The sequence below is a fragment of the Anomaloglossus baeobatrachus genome, chromosome 3 (assembly GCF_048569485.1).
Source record: "Anomaloglossus baeobatrachus isolate aAnoBae1 chromosome 3, aAnoBae1.hap1, whole genome shotgun sequence".
NCBI classification, from domain to species: domain Eukaryota; kingdom Metazoa; phylum Chordata; class Amphibia; order Anura; family Aromobatidae; genus Anomaloglossus; species Anomaloglossus baeobatrachus.
The window spans coordinates 458,147,047-458,167,366 of NC_134355.1; the positions used below are offsets into that span (position 1 = coordinate 458,147,047).

The window sequence follows — 20,320 nt, forward strand, 5'->3', positions numbered from 1 at the left end:
TCACAGCAGAGTCAGAGTAATGACAGTCAAACAAGGGGCCAATGGTCATGTTGGCAAATATGGCAAGCTGTATACTGCAATGCCTATGTGAGGAAAGGCATATTGTTAATATGAAACTGATGACTAGATAGCCATGCTGTTCGAGCCTTGCTGTAAATGCAAAATGTGGGAATTTTTTACACCTTCTGAAGTGGAGTCCAAATGGGTTCATCACCAAGATAATCTCTGTTATTTGCTCTGTGAACCTTTTGCAAAGCAAACCTATGCTGCCAGCATGGTAGTCAAGCAGACCCCACAAACACAACGTTTCTTCACCTCTGTCAGCTTTAGGGCTGCAACACTTAGGGGTGCTTCACACACAGCGAGCTCGCTGCCGAGATCGCTGCTGAGTCACGCTTTTTGTGACGCAGCAGTGACCTCATTAGCGATCTCGCTGTGTGTGACACTGAGCAGCGATCTGGCCCCTGCTGCGAGATCGCTGCTCGTTACACACAGCCCTGGTTCGTTTTCTTCAAAGCCGCTCTCCTGCTGTGACACACAGATCGCTGTGTGTGACAGCAAGAGAGCGACAAATGAAGCGAGCAGGGAGCAGGAGCCGGCGTCTGACAGCTGAGGTAAGCTGTATCCAAGATAAACATCGGGTAACCAAGGTGGTTACCCGATATTTACCTTAGTTACGAGCCTCTGCAGCTCTCACGCTGCCTGTGCTGCCGGCTCCGGCTCTCTGCACATGTAGCTGCTGTACACATCGGGTTAATTAACACGATGTGTACAGCAGCTAGGAGAGCAAGGAGCCAGCGCTAAGCAGTGTGCGCGGCTCCCTGCTCTCTGCACATGTAGCTGCATTACACATCGGGTTAATTAACCCGATGTGTACTGTAGCTAGGAGAGCAAGGAGCCAGCGCTCAGTGTGCGCGGCTCCCTGCTCCCTGCTCACACTGGTAACTAATGTAAACATCGGGTAACCATACCCGATGTTTACCTTAGTTACCAGTCTCCGCAGCTTCCAGACGGCGGCTCCGTGCAAGCGCAGCGTCGCTTGCACGTCGCTGCTGGCTGGGGGCTGTTCACTGGTCGCTGGTGAGATCTGCCTGTTTGACAGCTCACCAGCGACCATGTAGCGATGCAGCAGCGATCCTGACCAGGTCAGATCGCTGGTCGGATCGCTGCTGCATCGCTAAGTGTGAAGGTACCCTTAGCCAAGGCAGCAGTAACACAGTGTATTTAACATAATGGACACTTCAGCAAACACAGATGCATTGGCTGATCTCACATATTTAGTTGTACATATCCTGTGTCCTTTCTTAGGCCGGAGTCACACTTGCGAAGGACTCATGTGAGTCTTGCATCGGCATCACCCGACACGGAAGCTGCTCTCTTTGACATGAGCGGGTCAGCTTCATGTATTTCTATGCAGCAGAGATGCTCCTGTCCAGAGAGTATGCGGCCATGCTGGGTGATGCGATGCGAGAATCATGCAAGTCACTCGCAAGTGTGACTCTGGCCTTGGGCAGATACCTTGACCCCACTCCAATAGATTTCTGGGTCAACAAAGTGGACCAGTGGCAAGAGCTGACTCAGTTTAGAATGGGCGTACTGTTGTGTACAGCTTCTAGTGTCATGTCAGAAAGGGTACTTAGTGCAGCCAGTGGATTTATCACAAGAAAACAGAACAGGTTGACATTTGTCAAATTAATCAAATATATTGATCAGTTCAGATTTAAATGCATCGACAGCTGATGCCAATGATTAAATTGGGCATACCATCTGTCTGCTGCAGCTGAGCATCTAGTCCTTGTCCATGTTATCTATACTGTAATATTGCTGTGGCTGGGGTTGCTGTTACTTGCTTTAAACTGCCACACATATTGCCTGCCCTGTCCTAACTCTCTATTTTGCTGCTCTTGCTGCTAGCACTGCACATTCAGGTTGGCCAAACATCTCCTAGCTGCCAAGTATTTCAAATTTCTAAACTGTACTGATACTACCGGGCCATTGCTGGCCCCAAACTGCTACACTTCTCCTTTCTGCCCCTTCCTGACATTGTATCATGCTTCTTTTTTTTGCAGCGACTGCACAGCCACACGAGTCACAAGTCTAGCTGCTCACTGTGTTTCATAGTGCTACGCAGTACTACTGATGCTAGGAAATATGTTCTTTCAAGGGTACAGAAACATGAAACAGCTCCCAAAGTAGGGCCACTTTTTAAAAGCTTGATGAGAACAAGCATTAGCTTCTTCACTTTGAAAATAGTACTCCAGTTATGTTCCCCTAAAAAGGGGATAACTTATGGATAGCTTGATAAATAGCTTAACTGCCTAATTATTTTGTGATTAGAAAGCCAGCTGTGCACCACAAATAAAGGGATAGTTCTTCAATTCTAATTGAGAAACAATAACGTCTTCACGTTCAACACAACACACCCATTTAGTCTCCCTATTTAAAGGGATAATTTTTGGATGGCTTGTGAAAGCTATCGCTTCTCCATTTAGCAAAGTGCTAAGCACTGGATAGTTCCCAAATAGGAATAATTTTTACACTGCTCATATAAAAATGCCAGTGCTTCTTCCATTTGCTCCACCAGTGGATAAACAACAACAGGGTATGTATATACTCCCTAAAAAGGATACCATTTGGACCTTTATACACAATAAATAGTCTACAAAGTCTAAAACTGTTGTGTGTGGTTAAATTGGCTGCGTGCTAACCACCTCTTATGATCAGTTTTCGTCTACCAAGATAGGTTGACGTCACTAGAACATTAAAAAGACTTTATATTACAGCATTTAAAATGGGTTCAGTGGGTTCCAAGTGGAATTCAGAGTGTTATATACAATTTTCAAGGCAATTAGAGACTTTTTAATCTTGCAATTCATGCCAATTCTATTTCCCGTAAATAAAATGTTTTGGGGAACATTCGGCAAAGCAGGCGAATTTGAATTTCAAAAAGATCCAGTCCTCTCCACAAAGCACAATTTTTGATTAATAAGGCCCATTGTGCCCTAAAATGACCCCAGGAGGCAAATACAATAAAGAACCTTTTTTTTCTATTGCAGTCTTGTAGCTCAAAGCATATTCCACAAAACGGACACAAAAATCTGGTGAAAATATTTGAAACGTGGTTGAGCTTTAAAATTATAGAGTAGTTATCCAATCATGTGTAAAATGTTTAAAGTTTTGTCAAACCAACCATATTAGCTACTATGAGAAAGGGTTTCGGTGTACTTAAATGCCACATAAACACAAAATAAAAGTCAGCTCCCGTGTACAGCCATCTTTAAGGCATCAGACACAGATACACAAACATCAGATGCAGTATAAAAAGCTCAATGCTAAAAAATCCATAATAAGTTGGGTTAAATCAAACCTGGCGGGTGCTGATCAAGCCGGTGGGCAACAGCAGTAGACAAAGAACAAAATTAAGGAATTTCAGCACATCCACTCAGGTAGGAAACGGTTAAAAAAAATGTGGTATATTCTTTATTCAGACATTAAAAAAAACAAATCCATGGAAAAATTAGAATCACATGATGCATTTTGAGCAGAATTGCTCTTAGTCATAGCATAAACTAAAGGAACAAACGATGTCGCATAGAAATGTTATCAGACCAATGACCGAGCTTAAGGCTGAGACCGCACTTTGCATTTCCTCCTGCGTTTCAGGTTCTTTCTAGGTCCGTTTTGGGAAGCACCTTTTTCATGCTAAAAGGCATGACTTTTGATTTTACAACAAAGTCTATGGAAAATGGTGATTTTCAGACTGCACTTTGCGTTTCTAAACGCTGTATTTAATTTCCATATTTTGTGGCAAAAACCATGCGTTCAAAGAAGCAGCATGTCAATTGTTTTTGCCATTTTAGGTGCGTTTTGCTAATATTGAAGTCAATGAGAAATGGCAAAAAACAAGATTCCTACAAATTCCTGCATTTTACCTGCTTTTTACGTGCAGAAAACATGCGTTTTGGACTACCAAAACGCATGCTTTTTGGACATTAAAATAATGATTTCATAGGTCCCTTTACACACACACATAATCCAACAATTAAATTATTGAAAAATAATAAATTATTGCTATTTTTCAAAAAAATAGTATATTACCGCCATGATTTTAATCATTATTTCTATTTTCTAAATTATTTCTAAAATTCTATATGTGTTCCTTTTTTTTTCTTTTTTCATTGTGTTTGACGGTTTAAACTTTATTTAGCAGTGTCTTGATGTTCAAAACGCATCTGTCAAAACGCAGGTGAAAAAGCATGTAAAAAGCGATGAAAACGCATCTAAAACGCGGTAAAATTCATGCGGTTTCAGCGCTAAAGTTCTGAAAAAGGCAACTTTGGTCAAATCAATTAAGCCAAAAACGTGCATTTAGAACTGCAAGTAGGTGAACGCAAAGTGCGGTCTCAGCCTAAGGGTACGCTCATACGAGCGACAAATACGGACGAGAGCAATGCAAGAAATTCTCGCATTAGACTCGAACCAATGTTATTCTATGAGTGCGAGCTATTGGTCAGCTTTTCTCGCATCCAGATTCTGGATGCGAGAAAAGCGGCAGCATGCTGCGTTTTGCTGCTACCGCCGTATCTCTCGCACCCATTCACGTGAATGGATGCGAGAGATACATCGGACTGCACTCGGATGTTATCCCAGTGCAGTGCGATATACGCACAGGCTGACAGTGGAGGAGATGGGAGGATTAACCCCTCCCTCTCCTCCGCAGCGCCCTCACTCAGCTTCACAGCTGTGACCCGATCGCAAGATCGGGTTACAGTCGCATGACACTCGGCTCACGCTTGCAGCAGAGCCTGAGCCGGGGGACATTAGCATATCGCATCCGATGCTCTCACATCGGATGACATACGCTCGTGTGAGTCCAGCCTAAAGATAATACCAATGTAATAGCATCATACAGGTGAAAAACACAAAATAGCACAAATATGCTCAAATACATGTTAATAAACGTAGAAAAGGTCGTTCTTTAGGTTCATACTGTGAGGATATTTTGTATTTAAGTTTAAAATCCAGGATGATTTGCGTACAAGGAGTTTTTCTGCCAATTGCCCCCCCCCCACCTCTTTTTTGGTATATTTAATCCTTTCCAGGGCAAGAAATCTCAGGACTGATGTATCGCCCTTGTGAACACATACAAAATGTTTGGCAACCCCTGAATGAGTGCTGTTGTTATCCCTGATGATAGTGAGGTGTTCAGCTATACGCCTCTTTAAGTTACGTATGGTACACCCTACATATTTGAAATTACATTTTCTTACATATAATACAATATACAACATGATTGAGTCACAGTTGAATTCATTTATTTTATGACTTGTACCATTTAATAGGTTAAAACAAAGTGTTCTATTATGTCAAAACTGCAAACATTGCACAAAGCATCTGCACATCTGAAAAATTCCTTCAGTCAGATTGTCTCTCCAGGAAAGGAGACAAACTCTAGCACAGCACCACCTATTGGAAGTAGCGATCCTAAAAGTCAAATGTGGATTTTTAACAATCCTTTGCATATGACTTAGGATATATATGCCAGATCAGAATCCCAATTTGCAGACATGGGGTTTCGGGGTGCTTGCCCCTCGTCAGTACAAAGTATGGGGTGTCTGATCTGGCTCATGAGAAGCTTTGTGGGGACCACGGGGGAACACTATTCTCCTTAAGGAGAGTCAGAATCAGAGTCAGCCAGTGCTGGTTGCATTTTTTAATTCAAATAAACTGTGAGAAAACATGTTGCCCAAGGACTTGCCCCTCCTAGCTACATATTTACAACCACCTACCAGAATCTGTTTTAAGGAGCCATCTTGACAGGTAAGTAATTGGAAACTATTTTGACAATGTCATTATATTGCATATTGAAAAGTGTTGAAAAAGGGATACCAAATGATGATTGATTTAATTTTTGTTTTTGGATACATTTTTATATACCGTAAGTATTTGTCTCTGGGCTGGGTGTTAACCCTATCCAATGCTACAATAATGTTTTGTTGTATCCTCTCTCTAAAAATGTATTATATATAACTGTTGTCTCCCTTTCGAAATGCATTATTATCAGAGCAAGTACATTTTCCCAGTACTAGTTCACCATAAGAGATAGTTTTAATCACATGCTGTAGGTGGCAGCTAAAGGATAACAACAAAGTTTTACTTACCACCTGTATTCTGTATACATACAAAAAGTAGGCTGTCGACATAACTGTCATACCAAAGGAGATGAGCAAAGAGGGAATTAACCTCTGAAAAAATAGATTTTTCCTCCCACCAAGTAATTAACAAGATTGCAAGTCATCATCTCATTTGGTATGGCAGATATGTCGACAACCTACTTTTTGTATGGCACGGCGATGTATGGGCCATACCCTCCTTCATCTGTTACATGAATACCAACTGTCATAATGTGGAATTCATTCCTTGGACTCATAGTTTTTGTACCCTCTTTCTCGATTACAAGATTACTGTTGCAGGGTGATCCTGTTACAGGCAAAGTACATATACTGTTGAAACCAGACGTTTACATACACTATCTAAAAAGACACATATGCAGGTTTTTCTCAGTATCTGAAATTAAATCAGAATAACCCTTTCCCATCTTAGGGCAATTAGGACTAACAAAAATTATATATATATATATATATATATATATATACACAGTACAGACCAAAGGTTTGGGCACACCTTCTCATTCAAAGAGTTTTCTTTATTTTCATGACTCTAAAAATTGTAGATTCACATTGAAGGCATCAAAACTATGAATTAAAACATGTGGAATGAAATACTTGAAAAAGTGTGAAACAACTGAAAATATGTCTTATATTCCAGGTTCCAGCCACCTTTTGCTTTGATTACTACTTTGCACACTCTTGGCATTCTCTTGATGAGCTTCAAGAGGTAGTCACCGGAAATGGTCTTCCAACAGTGTTGAAGGAGTTCCCAGAGATGCTTAGCACTTGTTCGCCCTTTTGCCTTCACTCTGTGGTCCAGCTCATCCCAAACCATCTCAATTGGGTTCAGGTCTGGTGACTGTGGAGACCAGGTCATCTGGCGTAGCACCCCATCACTCTCCTTCTAAGTCAAATAGCCCTTACACAGCCTGGAGGTGTGTTTGGGGTCATTGTCCTGTTGAAAAATAAATGATGGTCCAACTAAACGAAAACCGGATGGAATAGCACGTCGCTGAAGGATGCTGTGTAGGCATGCTGGTTCTGTATGCCTTCAATTTTGAATAAATCCCCAACAGTGTCACCAGCAAAGAACCTCCACACCATCACACCTCCTCTTCCATGCTTCATCGTGGGAACCAGGCATGTACAGTCCAGAGAGTGGTTGGATCCAAAGATCTCAAATTTGGACTCATCAGACCAAAGCACAGATTTCCACTGGTCTAATTTCCATTTTTTGTGTTCTTTAGCCCAAACAAGACTCTTCTGCTTGTTGCCTGTCCTTAGCAGTGGTTTCCTAGCAGCTATTTTATCATGAAGGCCTGCGGCACAAAGTCTCCACTTAATAGTTGTTCTAGAGATGAGAAGGTGTGTCCAAACTTTTGGTCTGTACTGTATATATATATATATATTTGCCAAATTCCAGAATAATGAGAGAGTGAATGCTATAAGGCATTTTTATCACTTTCTGCAAAGTCAAAAGTTTATGTACACTAAAAGTATTATGCCTGCAAACAATATGGGACAACCCATATGATGATGTCATGTCTTTGGAAGCTTCTGATAGGTTCATTGGCAACATCTGAGTTAATTAGACATACACCTGTGGATGTATTTTAATGCAGACCTGAAAAACACCGCTTCTTTGTGTAGCATCATGGGAAAGTCAAAAGAAATCAGTCAAGATCTCAGGAAGAGAATCATGGACTTGCACAAGTCTGGTTCATCCTGGGGAGTAATTTCCAGATTCGTGAAGGTGCATTGTTCATCTGTACAAACAATTATACGCAAGTACAAAAAAGAGGGAATGTCCAGCCATCATACCACTCAGGAAGGAGACAGGTTCTGTGTACTAGAGATTAACATGCTTTGGTCAGTCAAGTACATATCAACCTAAGAACAGAAGTAAAAGACCTTGTGAAGATGCTGGTGGAAGCTGGTAAGATGGCGTTATTATTCACAGTGAAACAAGTACTATATCAACATGGGCTGAAAGGCTACTCTGCCAGGAAGAAGCCATTACTCCAAAAGAAACATAAAAAAGACAGATTAATGTTATTAAACGCACACAGGAACAACAATCTTAATTTCAGGAGACATATCTTATGGCCTGACAAAACTAAAATTTAACTATTTGGCCATACTGACCATCGTTATGTTTGAAGGAGAAACGGAGAAGCTTTGAAGTTTAAGAACATCATCCAAACTGTGCAACACGGGGGTGGCAGCATCATGTTGTGGGGTTGTTTTGCTGGACGAGGGACTAGTGCACTTCACAAAATAAATGGCGTCATGATAAAAGAAGATTATGTGGCAATACTGAAGCAACATCTCAAGACATCAGCCAGGAACTTAAAGCTTGGGCGGAAATGAATCTTCTGAATGAACAATGACCCAAAGCACAATGCCAAACTGGTTACAACGTAGCTTAACGATAACAAAGTCAATGTTTTGGAGTGGCCATCACAAAGCCCTGATCTCAATCTATTGAAAATTCATGGGCAAAGCTGTAAAGCAGGTGTGAGCAAGGCGACCTACAACCATGGTTCAATTACACCAGTTCTGTCAAGAGGAGTGGGCCCAAATTCCTACAAACTATTGTGAGAAGCTTGTGGATGGATATCCAAAACATATTACCCAAGTCATACAGTTTAAGGGCATTTTGATGCGATCGTCGTCCATGTTATAAAGCTGTCTGACCCTGGCCTTAATCACAGCACCCAAAGGGTTAGACTACAGGGATCAGTTATCTCCATATGTATTTGTCATGATAAAAAGAAATATTTACCTGTGACAAATATATACATCATATGGTGCTAAAGGTTTTTTAAAACTATGGATGCCTTTCAAGTAGTATGATATTTTAAGCCTCAGACTTTTTTGATGCGGGTCATTCTTAATCGAACAAAGACATAAGTTATAGCAACATACAGTATATCTGATCCTATCAGACATTCTTGGGTAAAATGAAGATGGGCTATTTCCTTCAGTTATTGATACAAAAGGCACAAATCCTGCTGGAAAGTAGTTTGTTCATTGATCTGTCATTTTTTTATGGGAAATCTGCCCATTATACTTATTACAAAAAACTTACTGTGGTTCTGAGTAGTACAACATCAGCTTCTCGCAAGGAAGACTGAATGCAGTTGGCCCACACATGCCACTCTGGTTTCCAGTAGAATATAAGCAATAGAAATCCAAGGGAGAAAATATATCCACATATGCACAGAACTTTTCGATAGGTGATGGTTTTGTATCCAAATGCGTCCTGTAAGAAAAAAATAGAAGGAAATTATTTCAAATAGTCTTTACTCCAATCTTACTTAAATACCATTTGACTTAATATAGTTTTACCATGTTTCCCCAAAATGAAAACAGTGTCTTAAATTATTTTTGGTTCCAAAACATGCTCTAGGGCTTATTTATAGGAGATGTCTTACAGTTTGTATTAATCTAGAGTAAAGGGTACTTTATACGCTGCGATATCGGTACCGATATCGCTAGCGAGCGTACCCGCCACCGTTGGTTGTGCGTCACGGGCAAATCGCTGCCCGTGGCGCACTACATTGCTAACACCCGTCACACGGACATACCTTCCCTGTGACATCGCTCTGGCTGGAGATCCGCCTCCTTTCTAAGGGGGCGGTTTGTGCGGCGTCACAGCGACGACACACGGCAGCCGTCCAATAGCAGAAGAGGGGCGGAGATGAGCGGCCGGAACATGCCGCCCACCTCCTTCCTTCCTCATTGCCGGTGGACGCAGGTAAGGAGATGTTCGTCGTTCCTGCGGTGTCACACATAGCGATGTGTGACGCCGCAGGAACAACGAACAACCATGCATCACACATCCACAACCGGCATGCACCATCACCGATATTTGGTAAAGGAACAACGTGTCAACAAGCAACGATTTTTCACATTTTTGTGCTCGTTGATCGTCACTCCTTGGTGTCACATGCTGCGATGTCGCTAATGGCGCCGGATATGGGTCACTAACGACGTGAACCCGACAATATATCGTTAGCAATGTCGCAGCGTGTAAAGCATCCTTAACAGTAGCACTTCTGTAAAAATGGTGCACACGTCGGATCCTGTCCCGTAGTAAAATATATGTAATACTTGGCACTCAAATTGTTGCTTCAGTTAGTAACATCTTTTTATTCAAGTGCTTGCAATCCAAACAAAGGGGGTAAACGTTTTGGTCACATCAGACCTTTGTCAGTATGGAATGCCAAAGGGTTAAGTGCGACCAAAACATTAAGCTCTTTGTTTGGATTGCAAGCACTTCAATAAAAAGTTACTACTAATTGAAGCAACAATTGGAGTGCCAAGTATTACTTATATTATACAGTGGCAAGCAAAAGGGAAACAATGCTTTGAACCTTTGACTTTCAGGCTCCATATCTCATCATCCACTACAGATTTTAGGGCAAGACTACATTCATTTTATAGACAATAATCTTGGCTATCCCCTACATAAATTTGACTTGCAACTATTTAGCATATGATTAGTTATGCAGATTTTACTCATGTCACTGCATTGTTACTATTTTGCTCCTTAAAATCAAAATTTTATTTTTTATTATTTTGTTAGTAAATTCACAGAATCAAGCATGTCCTGACAGAAATCTGATCCCACGTCTTTTCGACATGTGCCCAATGTTGGTGTATACTGGTCGACTCACTTGGGTATGTATACAGCTTTTTCTTCAACTCTACCCACAAGTGTTCCATTGGGTTTTGGTCTGGGGACTGTGGGGGTCAATCCAGCAACCCTACTTCTCTGTCACTGAACGATTACTATGGCAAACTCGACGTATGCTTCGGGTCGTTGTCCTGCTGGAACATTAGGTCATCTTTTTCATACTCATAGTAAACGAGTGTACAAAGTAACTCGTCTTGTAGGATACTCACATATATCACAGCATTGAGACCACCATTGATCCTGGTCAAGAATTCAATGCCTTAGGGTGTGAAACAACCCTATATCATCAGGTTTCCTCCACTGAACTTGACAGTTCCTTCAATTTGTTGATCCGCTAGCTTCTTTTTCCCTTGTTTCTTCCAGTCCTATTTCCACCCATCAGAGCCTAGTCTATTGACTTTCACATCATTGCTCTAAATCACCTGCTTTCAATCTTCTACTGTTGACTTTTCCTACTTTTTTGCAATCTTGAGCCTCTTCTTATGATTATATTGATCAAGTTGAAGCTTCTTCACCTTTTTTCTGGCCACCATTCCACACTTGTGTAACGTGTATCGCAGAGTGCTTGCATGGACATCTGTGATGTCATTATTACGAAGCATGTGAGCCACTTCCACTGCCATATTTGTCGAGCCAGAACTGATAGACCTTGTGATGAGCCGACTTGTTGACTCCAATATTTTGCCTGGACATACACCACTTAGCTTTTGAATGGATGAACGGCTTCTATTCTTATTCTTCCAACTGTCACAGCACTCACATAATGTAGGTTGGCAATTTTCTTGGCCGAGCTGGATGATGCTATTCCTCTAAATCTTTTTATGAATGCTCCTTGATTTGAACCGTGATTTTCGCTTAGGAATCAATGTAATAACACACTGAGCTATTAGGGAATGTGAGAACAGGTTGTAATTTGTAGTATACAGGAAAAAAAAATATTTTTTCAAACACCAGGAGCCAAACAGTAACAGGAAAATGAATATTCACTCCCTTCTGCCACCCATAATCACACCCATCCCTCTGCGCCGGCATCAGTGATTGTAACATGTGTTAATTGAAAATGAGTATCACCCCCTTTCCCCACTCATATTTCCACCCACCCTTCTGTGCTGGCATCACTGATTCAGTCAGACTGCAGTGTTACTGCTCGAGGATCGCATAACAATCCTTGGACTGGCCTGTGGTTCACCTGAGCGTAATAGCTGCAAAGAAAAACACGCTGACATGCTTGGGCAAGAAGAGCTGCTAGCCCGTCCGGGGATTGAGCTGCGATCCTTGGGCAGTAAAACGGCTATCTGACTAAATCACTGATGCCGACACAGAGGGGGCGGGATTCTGGGTGGGGAAGGGGGGGGTGAATATTTATTTGCCATTAACACATTTTCCAATTACAGACGTTGGTGCAGATGGGTGGGCAAGGGAAGGGGTGAATATTAATTTTACATTAACTAGCCGACATATGACTAGAACTTTCCAGGATTTACAGCAACAAAATGGGGCAATCAATTAAAGTTATATATCCTGAAAAGGCTACCCAAGCCTTATTTCAGTATATTATAGTATGGTATACAACTAGGACTTATTTTTGGGGTAGGTCTTATTTTTGGGGAAACACAGTTGTGTACATTGGTGAAAAGGTGGAGACTAGAAAGGATTGAACAAGTTAATGTAAACTTAATTTGTGTGAACTTTATAGGAATTTACTGAACATAACGAATTCAAGCAATCTACAGTACAATTTACACAAATTGAGATAAATGGCTTCCAACATGGTATACATAGAAGAGGATTATATCAGCCAGAGGAGGTTCACATCATCATGGGTGACACCAGGTGGGCTTCCCCATAATGGCTTGCAGCTATCTCATCACATGATGTAGCACAGCAATGGACTATTACTGCCTGTATTAAAGCACAGGCAATGAAGGCAGCAGCCATTTTGTGGTGAATCTGGATAATGAGAGGATGTCACAGTTCACAGTTTAGCAATATAAAATAGGAAGAGAACCTATAAGACACTGAACAAAATGTACAGATAGTTGGTGACAAGGCAGTATTAAAGAACCATTCCCATCTGTTTCACCATAGATATATATGTTAAGGTAACTTTGACATTACTAATAGGGATGATCGAATACCCTATTATTCGCTTCACCGAATATCCGATAAATACCTCACAGCTATTTGAGTATTCACGAATATTCGAACCCCAATGCAAGTCTATGGGAAACCAGAATAATTTCATGTTGGACACGTCGGTGAGCTGTGGTGACTGAGGAAGAGGCTGAAATGGATGGGAAAGGGCACAAACAGTATAGGCACAGCCTGGCTCTAAACTTTGCCCCCTTCCTGTAAAGAGATCTCTGATAATTGTTGGTACTGCACCATTCTCTCTCTTTTATTTCTTTTTAAAATTGTTTTTAATAGGTTTTTTTCACTTTTTTTATTTCCCCTTCACTCTTTTCCCAGTATTCTAAAATTATTTCTTTTTACCGTTATAGGACTCTTGATATTTAAATCTATTAATGGATTGCTTATTGGCCCTGGAATTAACACCCGAATTTGAAATTTTCCATTCATGATTCTCTCATTATATGGATGCACTCTCACTTTAAGAAGATTATCTTTTCCTTTTTTTTTTTATTTGATTGTATTGTATTATTTGAATCTTCTTTTGCAATTCATGTTATGATCTACACTGTCTCAGTAACTGAATGTGATAGCAAAGGTATTTATGATATTTATTGCCAATTTTTTTCTTGGCTTATTTACCCCTTTCCTAGCCATCTGCCTGTCCCGCCCTCTGATTGTTGTGCACGCTCGCATTGCGCGGTGACCCATCCGCACTGCCTGCCCGGTGTCCTGGAAGGTGTGGGGGGGATGCTGGGAGTCCCTGGGCCCGGGGGCTAGCGGTATCCCCCCCCCACTGGACTGCCGGGGACCAGGTGCGGGTTCTCGCCGCACTATGCGCACGCGCCGTCATAACAGCCCGATTGGCCGATGGACGGGCTCTGGTTAGGAGCTGTGTTCCGCCCTCTGATCTCTGTGACCCGTGCGCGCCGCCCGTCGGCCTCGCCCGCCCCTCTGGCTGTTCTATCCCGATAGGTGGAGATGACTTGGCGTCCAGGTTACCCTGGATTCTGGGCGCCCTCTCTCATTGGACGGCCGGGGGGCGTGTGATGCCTATCGCGCGGTGTGCATGCGCCCGAACAGAGATCCGATTGGCTTGAACTCATCAAGTAGGTCCTTGCAGATACAATGCGGTCATGTGACCGCCTATTTAAGGTCCTTAAACGGTATTATCCGATACACCTTCCCTGAAGAAGCTACAAACAACTCGTGTCGCAAAACGCGCGTAGGAGGGTATGTTTTTGCTGGTGTGGGATGCTCTGGTGACCACCTTTATTATGTGTAAGTCTTGGGACTCTTATTTATATTATGTGACTGACACGTTTGATGCCTCTTCTCTGCTTTGACTGTGGGATATTGACTTGGCCTGTGTGATTATACATATATTATGCTGAGAATAGGGGCGCCTCACCTGCCAGCCACTTATGATTACTCCTTTACTTAGTTCCCTTTCAGGCTACTTCCCTTCCTCTACTGTGTTTTTTGCCTTTGCTCCCCATCAACATGTGGGTCTTCACCTTTGTCTCTCATTAGCACCATTATATAATTGTAATCAATTGAATCTTTTAATATTTATACTCAATAAAGAATTGATGTTTCATACATTCAGCCCTTGAATACTCCGTTTTTTTGTTTCTTCACAGCCTGTAGAAGGTGCCTCACTGCATTTCTGCCCCCTCCCGATTCATCCAAGATGACAGGACGCACACCAGCGCGCCGCCCGCATTCACCCTCTTCCTCTAATTTCTGTTGCATGTGCCATTACACATGCGACAGAAAACTCCTCCCCGGGTCCAGCTAAGTCCCCCCCCCGTACCGCGCCGGTGTTTCCCAGTGTTTCTACCTTTTTGCAGTGTTGATTCCCCGCGTCCCTCCTCCTTCACAATAAACGCTGGGCGCATGCGCAGAGCTCACCTTTCTGTGTTCAGTGAGATCTGTGCTGGCTGCACAGACACTGCTGCTGTGGACCCGGGGAGAGTAGGTGCAGATTTTTGCACCACTTTGCACCACACTCCTCACATGGAGGGTCTACACTCCCAGATAATGGGGGACACGTTTCATGAGCGTGCCCCCCATATTCTAGAAGGTCCAGAGTCGTCATGGGACTTCCAAAATGGATTACAGGGGATTTTCTTTTTCTTTACGATAAATTGGTGAAAGAGGGAATGTGTTGGGGAGTGTGTTTTCAAATAATTATTTTTTTTTTGTCGTCTATTTTTTTTTCTATTTCTATTACTGACAATTGGTGATGTTGGGTATCTGATAGACGCCATGACATCACCAACTGCTGGGCTTGATGTCAGGTGACATTACAGATCTGGTATCAACCCCATTTATTACCCTGTTTGCCACCGCACCAGGGCAACGGGATGAGTTGGGGCGAAGCGCCAGGATTGGCGCATCTATTGGATACGCCACTTCTGGGCTGGCTGCGGCCTGCTATTTTTAGGCTGGAAAGGGCCAATAACTATGGACCTTCCCACCCTGAGAATACGAGACCACAGCTGTCCGCTTTACCGTGGCTGGTGAACCAATTTGGGGGAAACCCCATTTTTTATTATTTATTTATAAATAATTATAAAAAAGAGCCTGGGGGCCCTCCAAAGTGGATCCCCAACCGAGGTAAAGCAGCCAGCTGTGGTCTACAGGCTGCAGACATCTGCTTTACCCTAGCTGGCTATCAAAAATGGGGGGGACTACATGTCGCTTTTTTTTTTTTTAATTATTTATTTTTTTGGCTAAATACAAGGCTAGGTACCCTTTAGTGCCACATAAAAGTCACTAAAGGGTGCCAGCTTAGAATATGCAGGGAGGTGGGACATTATATATGTGTTTGACATGGGTCTGCCTGTCTATCTATCCATCTATTCTTTTTTATCTATCTATCCATCTATCTATCCCTCTATCTATCTATCTATCTATCCATGTATCCATTATCTATATATCTATCCATCTATAAATGCATGAAATTCGTCAGTGTGCACATAAGCTCTAAAGGCCCCGTCACACGCTACGATAGATCTAACGATATGTCGTCGGGGTCACGGAATTTGTGTCGCACATCCGGCATCGTTAGAGATATCATAGCGTGTGACACCTCCGAATGACTGTTAACAAGCAAAAATACTCACCTTATTGTTGCTCGTTGACACGTTGTTCATTTTCATAATGTCGTTCCTCCTTCTGCTCGCCGGTTGTTCGTCATTCCCGAGGCAACACACATCGCTACGTGTGACACCCCGGGAATGACGAACTACAGCTTACCTGCGTCCCGCCGGCAAAGCGGAAGAAAGGAGGTGGGCGGGATGTTACGTCCCGCTCATCTCCACCCCTCTGCTTCTATTGGGCGGCCGCTGTGTGACATCACTGTGACGCCGAACATCCCTCCCCCTTCAGGAAGAGGATGTTCGCCGCCCACAGCAACATTGTTACGAAGGTAAGTATGTGTGACGAGTGTTAACAACATTGTGCGCCACGGGCAACAAATTGCCCGTGACGCACATAGTTTCATAGTTTCATAGTTTTTAAGGTTGAAGGGAGACTCTAAGTCCATCTAGTTCAACCACTAGCCTAACATGTTGATCCAGAGGAAGGCAAAAAAAAACAATGTGTCATATAAGCTCCAATGGGGAAAAAAATTCCTTCCTGACTCCATATACGGCAATCAGACTAGTTCCCTGGATCAACACCCTGTCATAAAATCTAATATACATAACTGGTAATATTATATATTTTTCAAGAAAGGCATCCAGGCTCTGCTTAAATGTTAGTAGTGAGTCACTCATTACAACATCATGCGGCAGAGAGTTCCATAGTCTCACTGCTCGTACAGTAAAGAATCCTCGTCTGTGATTATGATTAAACCTTCTTTCCTCAAGACGTAGCGGATGCTCCCGTGTTCCAGTCGCAGGCCTAGGTGTAAAGAGATCTTTGGAAAGGTCTCTGTACTGTCCCCTCATATGTTTATACATTGTGATTAGATCCCCCTAAGCCTTTGTTTTTCCAAACTAAATAACCCCAAGTTTAATAACCTGTCTTGGTGTTGCAGCCCACCCATTCCTCTAATAATCTTGGTCGCTCTTCTATCTACCTGTAAGATTATGCTATTTATAACCTTCTATACTTTTGCTATCAAGAAAAGCATCCATTCCTCTCTTAAATTCATTCAGTGAGTTGGCCATCACCACTTCCTCAGGAAGAGAGTTCCTGAGCCTCACTGCTCTTACCGTTAAGTACCCTCTTCTATGCGGATGTAGGAATTTTCTTTCCTCCAATCGAAGAGAATGCCCCCTTGTTCTTGTCATAGTCCTTGGTACAAACAGATCATGGGAGAGATCTCTATATTGCCCTCTGATATATTTGTACATATTTATTAGGTCTCCCCTAAGTCTTCTCTTTTCTAGAGTAAATAGACCTAATTTTGATAACCTTTCCGTGTATTGTAATGCACCCACTTCATTTATTATTTTAGTAGCCGGCCTCTGAACCCTTTCAAGTTCAGTAATGTCTTTCTTGAGCACCGGCGCCCAAAATTGCACACAATACTCCAAGTGTGGTCTGACAAGTGATTTGTACAGAGGGAGAATGATGTTTTCATCTCGTGCCCCCAGACCTCTTCTAATGCATCCCATCACCCTATTTGCTTTGGTGGCAGCTGCCTGACACTGGGCACTCCAATTTAGATTCTTATTGATTAAGATGCCTAAAGCGGGCTTTACACGCTACGACATCGCTAATGCGGAGTCGTTGGGGTCACGGAATTCGTGACGCACATCCGGCCGCATTAGCGATGCCGTTGCGTGTGACATCGATTAGCGATTTTGCATCGTTGCAAAACAGTGAAAAATCGCTAATCGGCGACACGGGGGTCCATTCCCAATTATCGTTACTTCAGCAGTAACGAGGTTGTTCCTCGTTCCTGCGGCGTCACACATCGTTGCGTGTGACGCCGCAGGAGCGAGGAACGTCTCCCTACCTGCCTCCCGGCCGCTATGCGGAAGGAAGGAGGTGGGCGGGATGTTACGTCCCGCTCATCTCCGCCCCTCCGCTGTGATTGGGCGGCGGTTCAGTGACGTCGCTGTGACGCCGCACGGACCGCCCCCTTAGAAAGGAGGCGGTTCGCCGGTCACAGCGACGTCGCCGGACAGGTAAGTATGTGTGACGGCTCTGGGCGATGTTGTGCGCCACGGGCAGCGATATGCCCGTGTCGCGCAACAGATGGGGGCGGGTACGCACACTAGCGATATCGGGACCGATATCGCAGTGTGTAAAGTAGCCTTAAGTCTTTTTCCATGTCTGATTTCCCCAGCAGTTTTCCATTTAGTAAGTAATCGTAGCATCTGTTTCTCCTTCCCATGTGCATAACCTTACACTTATCTGTGTTAAACCTCATTTGCCATTTTTCAGCCCAATTCTCCAATTTACTCAAATCCATCTGTAGTTGCAAACTGTCTTCCTTTGTGTTAACTACCTTACATAGTTTTGTATCATCTGCAAATACTGATATTTTACTCTGTAAACCATCCACCAGATCATTAATAAATATATTAAATAGTAGGGGGCCCAATACAGACCCCTGTGGCACCCCACTAGTAACCCTGGCCCAATCTGAGTATGCGCCATTAATAACCACTCTTTGTTTTCTACCACTAAGCCAGCTACCTACCTATCTACACACATTTTCCCCGAGCCCAAGCTTTCTCATTTTACTTAGCAGTCTTTTATGTGGGACAGTGTCAAATGCTTTACCGAAGTCGAGATAAATGACATCCAATGATTCTCCTCGGTCCATGAGAGAGCTTACATCCTCATAGAAGCTGATCAGGTTAGTTTGACAGGAGCGATCCTTCATAAATCCATGTTGATATGGAGTTAAACAATTATTAACATTGAGACATTCCATAATAGTATCCCTTAAAAACCCTTCAAACATTTTACCCACAACAGATGTTAAGCTTACCGGCCTATAGTTTCCAGGTTCCCTTTTACACCCTTTTTTGAATATTGGTATCATACTTGCTAGCTGCCAATCCAGTGGAACAGACCCAGTTTCTATAGAGTCTTTAAATATAAGGAATAGAGGCCTGTCTATCACATTACTTAACTCCCTTAATACCCAAGGGTGAATGCCATCAGGGCCTGGTGATTTGTCAATTTTAATGTTACTAAGTCGGTTCTGCACTCCTTCCTGGGTTAGGCAGGTCATACTTAATGAAGCGTTTACATGATCACTCTGCATTTCCCGTGGCATATGCTTTTCCTGTGTGAACACAGTTGAGAAAAAAGTATTTAAAACATTTGCTTTTCCCACATCGCTCTCTATGATTTTACCCTCATTGTTCTTTAAAGGGCCGACACCATCAATTTTAATCTTTTTTCTGTTTATATAATTAAAGAATAGTTTGGGATTTGTTTTGCTTTCCTTAGCAATGAGTCTCTCAGTTTCTACTTTTGCTAAATGTATTTGTTTTTTACACATTTTATTTTTTTCTCTATATCTTTTTAATGCTTCTTTGCTGCCTTCTTGTTTTAGCTTTTTAAATGCCTTTTTCTTATTATTCATTGCCCCTTTTACATCCTTATTTAGCCACATTGGTTTTCTCCTGTTCCTAGCCCTTTTATTTCCGTATGGTATGGCTAGCTCGCAGTGGGTGTTTAATACCGATTTAAAAATTTCCCACTTATTTTCTGTGCTCCCATTTTTGAGGACATTGTCTCAATCAATTTGGCGAAGGTCTTCTCTAAGCTGATCAAACTTTGCTTTCCTGAAATTCAGCGTTTTTGTAACCCCCCTCCAAGGCACCTTACTGAAGGACAAGTGGAATTGTATTATATTGTGGTCACTATTCCCTAGGTGCCCATCCACTCGTATGTCTGTTATTCTATCTGGCCTGTTGCTTAAAATTAAGTCCAGAAGGGCTGCCCCTCTAGTTGGGCCCGGCACAAGTTGGGACAGATAATTATCCTTAGTTACTGACAGAAGCCGGTTTCCTTTCTGAGATACACAGGTTTCAGTTTCCCAGTCTATATCGGGGTAGATGAAGTCCCCCATAATAATCACCTCATTGTGATTTGCTGCTTTGTCTATTTGTTTCAATAATACATACGACGGGGGCGGGTGCGATCGCTAATGCGATCGCACGATATATCGTACCGTGTGACGAGGCCTTAAGGCTGATCCTGGGGTCCACAACCACCAGCGCTACAGTGGTAATAATCTGCTGATAAAACACTGATTTTAATAAAACAACAGCACACAGACTAATAAGTGACACATCGCTAGAATCAGGGTCTCTGCCCCTACATCATGCACTCTCAG

At 42.6% G+C, this 20,320-nt stretch overlaps 1 protein-coding gene across 1 annotated transcript in view; it reads right to left on the reverse strand.

Moving 5' to 3' along the window:
- ATP13A4 (ATPase 13A4) overlaps positions 1-20,320 on the reverse strand; it is a 185,717-nt gene that overhangs the window by 156,964 nt on the left and 8,433 nt on the right. The window contains exon 2 of the mRNA XM_075340497.1: positions 9,262-9,435. Coding sequence (XP_075196612.1) covers positions 9,262-9,435 — 174 coding nt within the window. The remainder of the gene's footprint in view (positions 1-9,261; positions 9,436-20,320) is intronic.